Source organism: Aulostomus chinensis, chromosome 5, assembly GCF_037954235.1.
Source record: "Aulostomus chinensis isolate RoL2024-O1b breed Wild chromosome 5, RoL_Achi_v1.0, whole genome shotgun sequence".
NCBI lineage: Eukaryota > Metazoa > Chordata > Actinopteri > Syngnathiformes > Aulostomidae > Aulostomus > Aulostomus chinensis.
In genome coordinates, this window is record NC_141324.1 from 17,414,650 (window position 1) to 17,429,709 (window position 15,060).

The 15,060-nt window shown below is 44.5% G+C and overlaps 1 protein-coding gene across 1 annotated transcript in view; it reads right to left on the reverse strand.

Moving 5' to 3' along the window:
- The window catches only part of gpc1b (glypican 1b), a 75,856-nt gene extending 71,920 nt beyond the window's left edge, over positions 1–3,936 (reverse strand). Inside the window, exon 1 of the mRNA XM_086203573.1 lies at positions 3,292–3,936. Within this exon, the coding sequence (XP_086059699.1) occupies positions 3,292–3,451 (160 nt within the window). The 5' untranslated portion in view covers positions 3,452–3,936. The remainder of the gene's footprint in view (positions 1–3,291) is intronic.
- Between the last annotated feature and the right edge of the window lie 11,124 nt (positions 3,937–15,060).

Here is a 15,060-nt window from a genome sequence, read left to right on the forward strand (position 1 = left end):
TTGTAAAAAAACACAATCACTTTCACTTCAGGGGCACCAATCAGTTGACTTGATTATTTATGAACCATTTGCTTTTGATTTGGACTCGGCTGATCTGTTCCCATGGTCCGTTAAACACTGATTTAATGCAATGATAAAAAAAGGGCTCAGCCTTAACTCAATAGCAATCTTCTGTGGGGTATTTTCTTCCACACCAAATTACTTAAGAATAAGGGACGATTCATGAGGTGTATCGATGTGAAAAGAATGGTTAGGAATCTTCTTTCATCCCTGACTGGGTGTAATCACAGAGTGTGATATGGGATTGGCTCTTCATGTGGATCTTTTTATCTTTTTTTTTTTTTTAACTCCAAAGAGATTAGTTTAAAAGTTTAAATCGACGTTAAACCCCAGAGATCGAGGAAATCACATGAGCTGATACAAGAACTCTCTTATTCTTCATGTATGAGGTATTTCTTTTCGCTGTCTTATGTAAGTTTCCGGCGGGTTTATTCATAGTTTTGGTGGGTGTTTAAGCTCCTATGTGTGTCGAGGAAACCAGGAGTTCTCAAAGTAAAGGGTGGGGGGTGGGGGGGGTGGGGTGGGGGGTCTTCCAAGTTTTCTGCTCCTTAAAAAAAAAGCATAGCCAATATTACAAATTTTACAGACACTTCTTGGCTTATTTCTGTGCTGTTCCCCTGAAACGGTTCACTAATTTCTTGTCAAATCGCCGATGGTTTCTTGGAAGAAATTGGTCAAATAAGTAATTAAAGTACCAATGACGGAAAATTAGAAAAAAAAAAGAAAAAAAAAACATCATTTTCATGGACAATTTGCACACGCAGAGAGAAAACCTTAGAGGAAACCTTGAGCATTTTTACCAAAAATAAAAAAGTACAACCAAGTATTTTCATGATTATTAATCGGTGCTTCTGAAAGACTTATTTCTAGATTTAAAAAAAAAAAACATCCCCAGTGAGAAAAATCAGTTCAAACCTCGGGGCCTGAACCTCGCCGGGAGTCGAGTTCACAGCACGACAAAGTTTGAAAGTGATAAAAGGATTTGAGGATCATATTTTTGGAGGGGATGCAGTCGTCTCTCGTGGTTATCCCTAAGAGTTCCTCAGCGTGCGACCTTGAGTCAGGCCCTGGCTAAACATTAGGCTGATCAAGCTCTGGTGTCACAGCGGGAAATATCCCTCTGCAAATGTCAGGGATTATCCACAAGGTGGCTCATAATTTCAAGGCATAAATTACAGCTTTCATATTTTACTAAGGGTGTTTAATATGCCAGACTGAAGCGCATGAGAGGTTATTTATGCTTGAGAGCCAAGAGACAGGGACATGGGTGCATGTGTGTGTGTGTGTGTGTGTGTGGGGGGGGGGGGGGGTACTGTCTTATGTGGGAAGCCAATCCTCTTCTCTCCCTCTCTCTCTCTCTCTGACACACACTCACACACACACTCTCCCTCCATCTCTCTGGCAGTGCCACATCTCTCCCTCACTGAGGAAGCACTGACCCCAGACTTAAGTAAGCTTCACATCATCGATTGAAAGAGTGGTGTCTTGACAAGACAGATTCGCTCTTTTAGGCATTATGGATTACAAGGCATTTGAACAAAAGAAAAATGGTGGTGGGGGTGGAGGGGTGGGGGCGCAGGGCTGGCATGAGTTCAGCCAAATGTTTTCAGTGGCACCTTTTGGTGTGACGTCACGAGCCACTCTCTTTCTCGGTCAGACAGTTACAGCCCAATCAAGATTTCGAATCTGTGACTTTCTCTCCTACCAAGGTCTTCTTCCTGGAGCCATGCCGTGCGGCGTCACAGCCCATATGCCATCAGGAAACAGAAAAAAAAAAAAAAAAAAAAGTTTCTATTTTTCGGGATCATCCTGAGTGTTTGACCTTTTAGCTGAACGCTGCAGAATGTCACCCGTCTGTGTCTTATTGCCACTCAATCCTGTGCTAGCGGGCAAACATTGCTGTCTTCACAGGGGAGCAGAGTTTATCTACAGTCACAGGAGTGAAGCTCTCTGTAGAAAATGAATTGGACAACATGGAAGCTGCACAATCTGGAGGGATTTTTTTGTTGCTGTTGTTGTTTGGAGGAAAAACAGTATGTTATCAGATTGGGAAAGGGTCTGCAGCAGCACTAAAAGAGCGCTAAAAGATTAGCCATGTTTAAACTTGTTTCTTCCAGGTATAAAGATCATCTTGAAGCTTAAAGGAAACAGTTACATTCAGCTCCAGGGGGGTGAAGTGGGGGGGTTGAAGTATCCATGTGAGTTCTTTTTTACCTTTGAATGTGTACAAAGTGGTTTTGTATGCGTGCAAAGTCTCTCGTCTTGTCCCTGCATGTACTAATACTGTACCTGAAAAAGCCTGGAATTGCTGTGTGTGTGTGTGTGTGCCTGTGTGTGCGTGCGTGCGCGTGTGTGTGTGCGTGTGCGAGTCTTTGCACCAAATTCCAGCGAAGGCACACGTGTAATCATCTGAACTGCACAAGGGGCTTGTGACTGACATCAGACCATGAATGACACAGTGAGCAACAACATCATATATGCAGCACATGGTCAAGTGACTAGCTGGCAGGTCATAAGCTCGAAGAAGAAGAAGAAGAAGAAGAAGGAGAAGAAGGAGAGGGAGGAGAAGAAGGAGAAGGAGGAGGAGAAGAAGAAGAAGGAGAAGAAGAAGGGGAATGTTAGGGAGTGTCTTCAGCAGCTCAGTTTAGACTGACTGAGCAACTCCTGAAGGAAAGAAACAAGCTAGGTGCAGATTTTTTGCAATTGCAGATTTCCAAAAATGTCTCAGGAGGAATCTCACATGAAACTACGTCCATAAAAACCCCACAACTGCATCTGGAGTTTTTACCCAGCAGCTTCAGCTTCTCCTCATGTGAGGAGGTATGTGTCCGTCTGTATGTTCAGACGTGTATAAATAGAAACGCTTGCTTCTGTGGAGCTATTTCTAATCAAGCAAGTCGACTGAGCTTGAAGACGCTGAGAACTAAATCACTCTTTTCTGTGTGTGATACACTCACACCAACATTTCCACATAATGAGTGCTGCTACTGCAGGTGCAAGTTTGGCCCCGAAATAGACCAACATTCCTGAGGGGACTTCCAGAGAGGCTCTGGAGCCGATGACTTAGGAGCAACTGATCTCTATGTGTGTATGTGAAACAGTTTAAAGCAGTGTTATGGTTAAGAAAGTTATTGTGGAGAGTCTGGGAGAAAGCTTTTAAATGAGCTTTGGTCCGGAGAATAAAAGAGCGCTCAACAGATTTAGTTCCGATTCTCTATGAAAGGGACTTACCGGATATCTCAGATTGAGGGACGCCGTCCAGGGAGAATCCTTTCCTGCTATAAAACTGCCGTATATCCGAACAACTCCTGGCTTTGCTGGTCCCTTTGTCCCCATGAGCCGACACCGTTAGACAGCACAGTGCCAGAGCCGCTACGATGTAGGAATCCATCCCGGCCGGCCGCCGAATATGAACTTAGTCAAGTGCAAATCCGAAGCAATCTGAGACTTCTGGTTAGTAGCCGCGTCTCGCCGCTGTGCGTAAAATACCCTCCACCTCCCGTGCTGCCTCCTGCTACTGTGGCCGCTCTCCGCGCTCTGCTGCTGCTGCTGCCGCTGCCGCTGCACCGTACTGGCTCTGGATCGACCCCTTCAGCGCCAAGACACGAGAAGAAGTCCCGTCTCCTACCGCGCACGGACAGAGCTTATCTCGACCAAATTATTCAATCTTGTCACGCAGGATGAGCGCAGATCTGATATCTCACTATTGTTTGGGTTTGCTTTTTTTTTTTTGGAGGAGGGGGGGTGTTGGTTCACCTAGTGAGGAAGGAAGGACGAGATGACAGGATTAGGCTGCGCATTTACAGATGAAATCATTAAGTGATGTCAGAAAATAGCACAGTAGCAGCCTCCGGTGCTGTCGCCGCACTCGCCTACCGGCTATTAGAGAGGGCCCGGGGGTGGGGGGGGAGCAGGGAGGGGAGGGGGGCGGGGATCTGAGGAGCGAGGTGCGCGCAGGCATCCAGAGCTACCGCAGCTCTGAGCGGAACGACGCTATGCCAGCGCTGCCACTCTGTGGAATGAGGAGGCGGGAGACACACACACACACACACACACACACACACACACGCACTTATAGTGAGAGAGAGAGGGAGAGAAAGACAGAGAGAGAAAGGGGGTTCTTCTCATTTCCGCTTTATTCCTCTGATCTCCATATTATTTATAGAAATGTTTCAGAATAGCAGCACTGTCTTATAAGTTGCTTGAGTTCAGTCTTGGAAACATCTGTCCTTTTCATTTTATGTGTGTGTGTGTGTGTGTGTGTGTGTGTGTGTGTGTGTGTGTGTGTGTGTGTTTAACGCCTTCTGGCTCTCAGTGAAGGAATGCGTCCTGACAGCTTGATCTTCCTCAGCCAGGTGTCGCAGGTGAACGGTGGGCGTGGCCTCCACCCCATCACCCTTAAATGCGGGTGAAGTCTCTGCCCTCACCTCTGCAGGGTACATGAACCATATCACTCTGCACGCTGTAATTCAACAGCCAGCAAGTCACCACCTGCATGGTGCACTTCTTAGTTCACCCGTCAACAGCTGAATGGCCTAATTATCCTCCCAGTTTCTCCACAGAGATTTGTGTGTGTGTGTGTGCTTGAACCTTTTTCAGATTAGAAGATGAGAGGAAACATCAACTCCACCGATGAGCTTGAGCTTGGGTCGCGTCTCCTCCGTGTGTTGCGTCTCCTCCGTGTGTTGCAAGCTCATAAACACAGACCAGACATCAAGACATTAAACACGCACGGAACCACAGTACACTGTGGTTCCACGTGACATTGCGGGCCGATACCGGTGCTGATGTTTAACACCATCACTGGGCTGCTAGCTGATACAGGGATGATGTTTTTCATTTACCGACCCTGTTTGCACTAAAGGCGATGAATAAAAAAACTATGATAAATACATCGGCTGACACAAATGTGGCTGACATGTTGGTGCAACCGCTGCTTTGTGCGCTTATTTCTCATGTTAATGAAGTCAAATATTTGAAATTGTCTTTGGTCTGAGCATTTGAGACCGCATTATAGGTTGCTCAGCTAAGACGCCTCTGGTTGCTATGATACAGAGTATTCGCAGAGGTAAAAAATATCAACTTTAGGTCGAGTACCTCCTCTGGATGAAGTGAAGACCGAAGCACGGTGGGGGGGATGACAAACCCGGTCATCAGATTTTGTCGCCAAGGAAACGCGTTCATGAGTTCAGTCGTCTGGTTCAAGAGCTCAAACACGTTGTTGTTGTTGTTGTTGTTGTTGTGTTGGATGTACATGATGGAAGCCCCTCCCACCTCCTCCTCACATTTCACTGGATGACTTGGTGAAAAGTGACCGCTATCAATCAGCTGTCAACATGCAGAGAAGAAGCTCTTCGTCTGGTCCTGCTGCTGCTCTAAAAACACGGTGCTCCAGTTGAAAACCTTAACAAAGATACTCAGGAAAAAAACAAAAACTACACATAAACACCTCGTTGGACACTGCAGACGCTAATAGGAAAAAAACTGTATGCATTTTAGCAAAGACATGGACTTTTTTTTCAGTTTATCCACTGCTTCTAGTAGGATCAACGACTCCTGGGTTCCCAAGTGTCTTGTAACAGTCTATGGCAGCAATATCCCCATAATTATTTTATTCTTCTACTTTTTCTAAAGAGGGGGGGGAGGTTGGCTGAGTTCAAGCTGGCTGCGTCACGGTCTCCTCTGCAGACGAAGCAGCATCACAGTTTAAGGGGCTGATGCTGCAGTCGTGGAAGCGCTGCACGTACCTACATAACGTATGTATTGATTTCAGTGCCAGCTTGTCTTCCAGAGACCAATAAAAACAACATCAGAAGCTGCGGTACAGATAGTGAATAATCACAGTGGATGTTAAGAATATCTTGTGACTAAAAACACTGACAGATCATTCACCTGATGTAAACACCCCTGCGTGTCGTACTTGTGTTCTGGACAAAGTCGATAAAGGGACAAGCGGCCCTCTCATTTAAAAATAGGAAAAACACACTTCTTTTTTTTTTCCTCGTCATCATTTCTTCAAGCATTTCTTCGGTCAACTCCATTAGTGAAATGGATTCAGTCTTTTATTATTTATTTATTTATTTTTCTTCTCTCTCTCTTTTTTTTTTTGGATGATGCCACTCCTGCGGAAGATGCTTTTTAAGGTTTGTTTGCAGACAAAGATGCCGCCGCACATTATCGCAGTGACACATGGAAAAACTACAGCTCGCAGCCTGAAATAACCATCCGTCACACAACAGAGAGGAAAAACAAAAGTGAGAGGCTGAGAGAGGGAAATGAAAGGAGAGAGAGTGTGTGTGTGTGTGTGTGTGTGTGTGTGTGTGTGTGAGAAAGAGAGAGAGAGAGGAGACACATGGCAGGAACAGTCACTTCCTGCCACTCAATCCTTCTATTTAATGAAGGCAGACGTTGTTTGTGAATATATTAGATAATGTGACACTATAATTATTCTGTTCTTCATGTCTGGTTGGAACGAAGACAACGGCGTCTCACTCATAAATAGGAACACTTGCTTCCTTTTATTGGCCTTCCACAAAACGAGCGGGTATGGAATTGGTTCCGCAATGTCAAGTGTGTTCGGTGCGCATGGGCAAACCTGGCACTGCACGCTGTTGCGGATGCTGAGAATTGAGTAACCGTGCCACACAACAGATGGAAACCTCTTTCTAATTATGGATATTTCTCTTGGTTGGCTTTTCTTGTCACTATGGGGGAAATACCGGCGCACGTGGCCAGAGGTTAATAAGCCCTAATGGCCTCGGATTGTGTGTGTGTGTGTGTGTGATAATATGTCTGCCTATGTCATATATAGATGTGTGTTTATATGCCTAGATGTGTGTGCATGCTTGTTGGTGTGAGTGTAATTTGAGTTTATGTGTCTGTGACTGCGTCCCACATGTGGCTGTAGTTCACCAGCGCTCCTGGAGCAACTGATTGGCCCTCCACTGTCTGGTATGGAGATCATATAATTAACGCTCACTAAAGCCGCAGAACAGCCATGTTTTCTTCAGGCTGCCTCCTATTGAAGTTTTATTGCCTCTGACCATGAAAGGCCTTCTAATGAGGACCAGGATGCCAGGGGAAGTTGCGGAGACCGGGAAGAGCATGAAAAAAAAAAAAAGCCCCAAAAAACAGCGAGGAGGCCGAATGGTAGCAATGAGACAGTAAAGGGATGAGAGACTTTACAGCTTCGCAACTGTCAGTGCAGCGTATACATGCAATCATTTTGTGGTGAGGCGTTTTTTAAGGGGCGTGATGAGGCTTTCCAGTGAAAATCACACCGCTCCAACACAGTGGCCTTAAGCTGCAGGTTTTCCCTCAGTTCATCAAGCAGGCAACAGGTCGGACTTACCTGTTTGTTTGGTTTTTGGGTTGTTGGGTTTTTTTTGGGGGGGGGGGGTAGATCTGGAAGTAAATCAGCATCCAAAATAAATCCAGTCTACGAAAATAATGATGTTTTCTCAACGGTACACAGTCCAGGTCTGGTTGGATTTGGAAAAAAAAACAATTTGGTTAGTTTTTAAGAAAACATTGTGGCTTTTGTTTAAGTTATTACTTCCTTAAGGTTATGTTGTCATGGTTACCATAATAACCATGTGGCTAAGGTTATAAAGGATGATTGTGGGTTGCTGTGTTTTTTTTTGTTTTTTTTTTAAATGACTTGACTTTTACAGTACATGCGAAACTCACAGTGAGACGCAGGAATCAAACAGTGGCAGTAATGTTTTGTTGAGCTGTCCGACATGCCAAGCTGCTGTCATCCCTGCAAGAGCTGGAGGGGAAAAGCTATCGAACAGCCCCTGACGCAAGAGTGGGGGCGTAGGGTCGCTGACCACGCTGCCGTACTTTACGAGTTAGGAATGAGAACTGGTGCAATAAGCCGGCACACATGCTCGACTTCACCTTTCACACAGAAAGTTGATTGACTGATGACAACATCAATATCGTGCACAGAGATCCCCTCCGCGAGTCTCTCTCAACTCGTCTATCAGCATCTCATTTGCGCTCAGCCCGTCAGGGTTTTTATTTGAAAAAACAAAAAAGTGTCTAAAATGCAAATTTCATCATCAATCAGCTAAAGTACCCTGTTGAGTGTTTTTTCATTTTCTCCGTTGAGTTTTTTGCCGCGTGATGATCAGAATAGTTTTGAAATCGCTTTCTGTCTTAACATCTGTTGATTCAAAAATAAACATTCCCCAAACCGCTCCAGTGCTTCTTTTTTGAAGCGTTTACAGGAAAGGTTGACTTGTAACCAACTGCAAATTGTTATTAGTAGACCTCTTGCCAAAGGAGGAAATTCTTTTGGTATTACTTGTTTATCTATCTGTTTGCAGGATTGTGCAAGAAAAAAATGTGAGGCGGAATTGAACCAAACTTGGCAGAGGGGTGCAGTACGGTCCGAGGAAGGAGCTATTAAACAGTTAACGTAGCGAAAAACGGCGTTGTGCTGGTGGTGTTGTCCTCTCTTGTCACCCCCTCCCTTTTTTTTCTTTTACATTTTTAGCATTTTTATATTGAAATAAACATCCCATCGCTCGTAAGTTATGAGGACGAGAGTGATTTAAAGAAAAAAAACATCTCTCCTTCCAAATAAAGTGAAAGAATGAAGGTGCAGCAGCTTCCAGGCCAACTGACAGAGCTGCTCTTTAAACAGATGCAATCACTCTTTAGAGGCAGATCATTGTGTCCTCTCCTTAAAAACAAGACTCATCCAGGCTTCGCACAGATAACATTGATTCTTCCCCCTCTCTGGGTTTTTATGTCCACAATTAGCTGGAGTTCAGCGCATTCAGAGCCGGAGCTTGTAGGTGTTACCTCTCCAGTCCGTATCTGCCCATGTCTTGTCTCTTTTCTTCAGCTCATCTGGCCTCCTCTCTGTTGGTCTGCCTCCCTCACAAGAACATGTGATCATGCTTTCATGCTTGCCTTTTAAATGCATTAATGGATTAAAACCCTCACCGTCCCTTCCTGCCTGTGTCATTTTGTGCTGCTCCATCCCATCACGCCTTGATCACATTGTGTGTGCGTGTGTGTGCGCGCGCAGTGTCTGTCTGTGCAAACACAGCTTCCACAAACAGTAGATCTGCATATCTCACACAGAGCTCTCCCCAGTTGCCAGAGAAAGATGATGACAGAGAAATGAGAATGTTTGATGGTATAAGTGCAGAAGGATAGATGGATAGCATTGAAGAGGAGAAAAAAAGGAGAGAGAAATAGCAGGAGGAAAACTGGGGAAGGGAGAAGAGCTTATGAAGTAAGATAAGGAGGAAGGAAATATGATATGGAGAGAATGTCAGATGTGAGTCAGGAGAAAGGTAGCAGGGAGGGATTGAGCATTCAAAGCGAGAATAGAGTTTTCAATGAGGCGGAGTGATAAGAAAAGTGTACATGAAAACATCTGATTGCAATGTGGTGTGATCCTTGAGTTCTTGGGGATATTCTTGTAAACAGGCGCCATTGCCGTGTTGTGTCTGTCTATGTCTCTGTGGGTATCCTGGCACTTCTGCTGCATTCCAGTCCTCACCAAGCATCTATATAGTTTGATATATATACCCTAAAATATACTGAACTATAAATACAGCACTGTGGTTGCCTGCCTCCGTGATGTGTGCCTGTCACAGCGAACACCACTCTTGCATTTACTTGAAGAAATTCATTGGAGACATTCCTGAGATATCGCATTCATACGAGGTGGCTGGGGCGGCACGGTGGTTCAGTGGTCAGCACTGTCACCTCACAGCAAGAAGGTTCCAGGTTCAAGTCCTGGCTCCAGCACAGGATCTTTCTGTGTGGAGTCTCCATGTTCTCCCTGTTCCTGTGTGGGTTCTCTCTGGTACTCCAGCTTCCTCCCACAGTCCAAAGACATCAAGAGGGGACGAGGCTGATTGATACTCTAAATTGACCGTAGGTGTGACTGTGAGTGTGAATGGTTGTCTGTCTCTATGTGTTGGTCCTGTGATGGACTGGTGACCTGTCCAGGGTGAACCCCGCCTCTCACCTGAAGGCTGCTGGGATAGGCTCCACCCCCCATGACCCTTAACAGGATAAGCGGAAGAAAATGGATGGATGGATGGATGAGCTGGCTATGACCTTTGACCTTTAACTGGAGAAATCTTTGAAGTTCATCCTTTGGTCCTTGTGAACAATTGTGGTAAATTTAAAGCAATACAATAAAAGCGTATTTAAGATATCCCATTTTTTGTGAAGTGACCTTGACCTTTGACCTCCATAATATTTCCAGTTTATCCTTGAGTCCCAGTGGACATTTGAGCTAAAATATAAGGAAATCTCTAAAGGTGTTTTATCAAGTGAATGGGCAGATACATGTGAGGTGACTTTGACCTTTGACCCACATAATATTTGAAGTTGGTCCTTGGACCCAGGGGACATTTGAGTCCAAATATTAGGAATTCTCTAGAGGCGTTCAGACCATATCGAGAGAATGGGATAGATACATACGAGGTGACCTTGACCTTTGACAAGCAAATCGTTTTTATTCATCCTAAAGTCCCAGTGGACAAATTTGAAGAAATTCTTCACAAGACATTCCATAAAAAAGAACAGGACAGATGGACGGACAACAGAAAAAAGATAACGTCCTCGGAATTAAAAACTGTTGCTTCAGAAGCTACCACAGGATCTCGTAGCCTGCTCTGCTTTTACTGTGGTGGCTTCAAATAGGTGGACACCTTGTTTTGGGTGTAACTCAACCACAACGAAATGAGGTGTTTGACTGTGAGAGTTCGACCCATTTGGTCCATCAGCGTGAGGAAAGTCTGCAGGATGACTTTATTTATCTACACTGGAGTGAGCGGAGCGGAGGGCTAACTGTAGCTAGCTAGCTCTCTGGGGGTATGAGCGTTTACCAGGCGACTAGGAGTTTAATGTTTATTGTGAGCACTTATATCGTGCACGACAGGTAATCCTTATCAAAGCCTCGGTTGCGTAGGAATTTCTTTTCACAAACAGTTGAATTCAAAGACAAAATACAGCACACGTGTGATTTTTACCAGACGAATCTAATAACAGAACCGGATCAGACACTGGCGGATTTACTGTTGCTCTCTTTCTTGTAGACAAGAGCAGACTGTACCCATCTGGTTGTGGCGTCTCCTCATTCCCGCACCAACTTCATCCAATTACTTTGTTCATTCGCCTGCATGCTGTTCTCATACAAATATTTTGCACCCCCAGCGCACACACACACACACACACACACACACACACACACACACACACACACACACACACTATTTGTCATAAGTCTAGGCAGATGAATTAACCTCTCAACTCAACTGCCTCTTACTGTGAAAACTCATAATCTCACGGGAGGAGATCTCTCAACCAGATTAGATTTAGTAAGTAAAAACATTTGTGTCCATATTTTAAAAATGGGCGTGGATCAAATTTTCTCAAAAGTTCATCTCTGGTGATGTAACAGAGGACTGAAACTTTTCTCTGTCTTATCTTTATTCTAACCTACGTCTAGCATCTAGATGGAGGTCATATCTGTGTGTGGTTCTCACCCCCCCCCCCCCCAGGAAACCCTCATTATTTTCCCACTGCCATTTAAAAATATCACAAATTCCTTCATCATTCCTCAGCCCTCCCCTGCACAGAAGCACTTTATCACATTACGCCTCACATTTGTCCAATTTGTTGTAGAAAAGGGCCTGCGTACGGAGCGGCGCTGACTCAAACTGCTAATGGGAAATTGCCACTTAGACGGAGTGTTCTTGTCCTTCGTACCGTGTTGTAAACCAGATTGTTGAAAAAAAAAACAACCCTCCAGTCATGTGTTTGGTTGGATTTCACACTGCGCAGTAATGCTGGGTGTATATTTCTGTTGCCCTCAGTGGAAAACACTGTGTGCCTCATCATCATTGATGGAACTTTTGAGTCGAGTGATTCACTGCAGTAAATGTACCAGGGCGTGCTTGCTTAGCATGTAACGTTGTCACGATCAGTGAATCATACATGCATGTTTTACAACTGAGGCTGTTTGATTCCGGGGAACATCAGAGGAGTGAAAAAAAGAAGACTTTAATTATTCATTTAGAAATATAACCCTATATGATAGCATCGTTAGAGGAGAAACGTACTGCCCAAACAAGAAGTAATGTCAATTTGTGTGTGTGTGTGTGTGTGTGTGTGTGTGTTAATGGTAACATCAAAGCATATGGTGTTCCTGTAATATTGATCATAATCTGCTCGCTGAATAGAGGTTATGAGTTTTTGACATTTGGACTTGTAGAACCTCACAAAAGACAAATTGTTCCACTGACAGTTGAAATGCACTTGAAAATGAAGCAACTCACTGTACTGGAGGGATGGAAGAAGTTTGCAGTTTCTTTACTTTGGTAAAAGTAGAAATACGCAGTAGGAGCTCAAGTAACAGTATCCAGAGGGTAGTCCTGTGCAGTGAGTAAACTTCACTCCTTGACAGTGCCAGCGGGTTTTACCCTCCCTCCTTCCCAGTGCCTCCCAGGCCCGTGGTCGTGAGTTCAAGTCCTGTAGCAGGTGATGCTCTCCTAACACAAGGTTACACCCTAGGAAAAGTAAATAAATCCATTCATGTGGTTAAAAAGTGAGAGTTACTTGATATTATGTTCACTTCAGTAAAAGTACACATTGTTTGTGTATTACAGGGCCTTGGAGCATTCGGTCCTCCAATCAGTGCCGTCTTAATGTCGTCTTAAATGTCAAGTTAAAGCTGAGTGTGTTTTAAGTTGTGTTGCTCTGATTTTGACCTTTTGAACTTGGCAGCCTTCGATGTTAAAATCATCATCATAAAGGTTGATGGAAAATCTTTCTCTTATAAAGTAACTAATAACTGATGGCTTCAGATCCATGATGAAGTGAAGTAAAAATCACAATATGTTCTTTTTCCGCCACTGATTTGTTTTGGGTATTCAGGAGTTCTAGTAATGTGATTACTTTTTCATCCTCACATCGAGTGGCGAGGATTAAGTCTGACCTTCATCATTTGCACATTAACACTGCTTATTTGTTTCATAGGGATTCATTCCATGGACAGACTGGTCCAGTCCTCTTAATCTGACTGAATGCGGGGGAGGCAGCAAGTCAAATTTGTCCTATTTACAGTTTTTTGTTTTGTGTTTCTATGTGGGTGCTATTCTTGGGACTGCTGTGCCGCGCGCACGGCTACCATCAGGTTAGCTGTGGATTGTCAATATAATTATCCTCTGATTTTTTTCTGAAAACATACTGTCTTGTTTTCTGTTTCTGCATTTGCCAACTATATAATGTGGAGGTGTCGAGGATGTTGCATCAGTGGTTATGTAGACTATGTCCCTTGCTGTGAATATAAGCAGTCTTACAAACAAAAAGATACAAGCAAGAAAAGGCACTTAACAAGCTCACAACAAAAAGTAGAATTTTGTTGTTCAAGTACCCAGCCATGTGTTCCGTGTCATTAATGTAATCCAAATCCTGTCTGGTATGAGGAGGGGAATGCACATGTTACAACTATGAGGGTTTATGAGGGTGAAGGCCTTGTGGCCCCTGCGAAATTGATTTCCCCTCTCTCAGGTCCAGCAGGATCGGACAGCAGCCGCCATCTCTGAATCTATAATCTGATCCAATCAATGAAATTCCTGTCTACCAGCACCTTCATTCATACTGGGTCACATATATACACACACATCAGGCCTACATGATCACACACACACACACACACACACACACACACACACACACACACACACACACACACACACGGCATGCCAATAAATTCAGCAAATATGCATTTCCCAAGATATTCAGATTAGAAACAGGAGGAACCAACTATAATGGTCTTAGAGAACGTAAGCAAGAGTGTGAATTCAGTTCCAAGCTGATGATGATAGAAAGAGAGAGAGAGAGAGAGAGAGAGGGAGAAAGAGAGTGGGTTGGAAACATAGAATTACACCCAAGGGAGCCATGGAACATTCACACCAGTGCTCATCCATCTCTGGGACATGAGGAGGGAAGCTGCCTTTAGCATGCCAAACAGAGCGAGTCTGACAGAAAGGTGAACATGACATGCTGCATGACTAGCCTTGAACATGGCTGACATGCATGCACACACATATTGTCATGCTTCAACTGGAGGATATTGACAACCTCTAATCTCAATGCTAGGTGTTTTTATTTTTAACAGTTCAAAATGTGCTAATAACCTAAACACTCTCGTCGGGCAAAGAGCACCACCACGGCCAGTAGCTAATCCTTTATACAGGTATGTGCAATGTTCTTCGTGTCCTTGGAAAGTATGTAATACTAAAGAAATGGAACCGGTTATGTAGTTTTCCCAACAGAAGTAATTAGCTCACATCACAAAAAATGCAGTAGAGCAGAGCAGGGCAGACATAGCAAACTTATTTCCCTTAGCATGCTACATGCTAACATAGATGGAAGGACATGTGCTTATGAGGACACCAAGTAGCAACATTCATCACTGGAACTGCCGACACACAGCTGTTAGACCCGCTTCCTAGTGTCTTAGCCACTTGTGATGCTAATGACTGCTGCTAGTCCTAAAGCTTGAGCTGTAGGCCTGCCAGATGCTAATGTGGGTGCAAGGAAAGGTGCTCGGGTGAACACCGGGACAGGTGGGGTTCAGTGCATTGGCTGCCAGTGTTGTTAGCCAGCATAGCAGCTTTGTCCCTCATCCGACCACGAGACCAGACGGTTGCCGAAGGGAGGATGAGGAAGAACTGAACTTTGTCCTTGACAGTCAGCAGACCTCTGTTCAAACCCAGCAAACTCCACCAAACAATACATCTTATAGACCACAGCCGGGGTAACAGCGGTCAGCAGAGTGCCTACACAGCTCTGAGCAGTGGAGGAGGTACACCATCTTGAACCAGACGGCATACCTTCACAGAAATATTCTTACCTGACCTTAGAAAACAGCCTCCCTCCAGATGGTCTGGGGGCAGATTGTGAAAGGAATCAACTCCGACTGGCCAGAGCCTGTTCAATAGTCAGAGCCGCCTC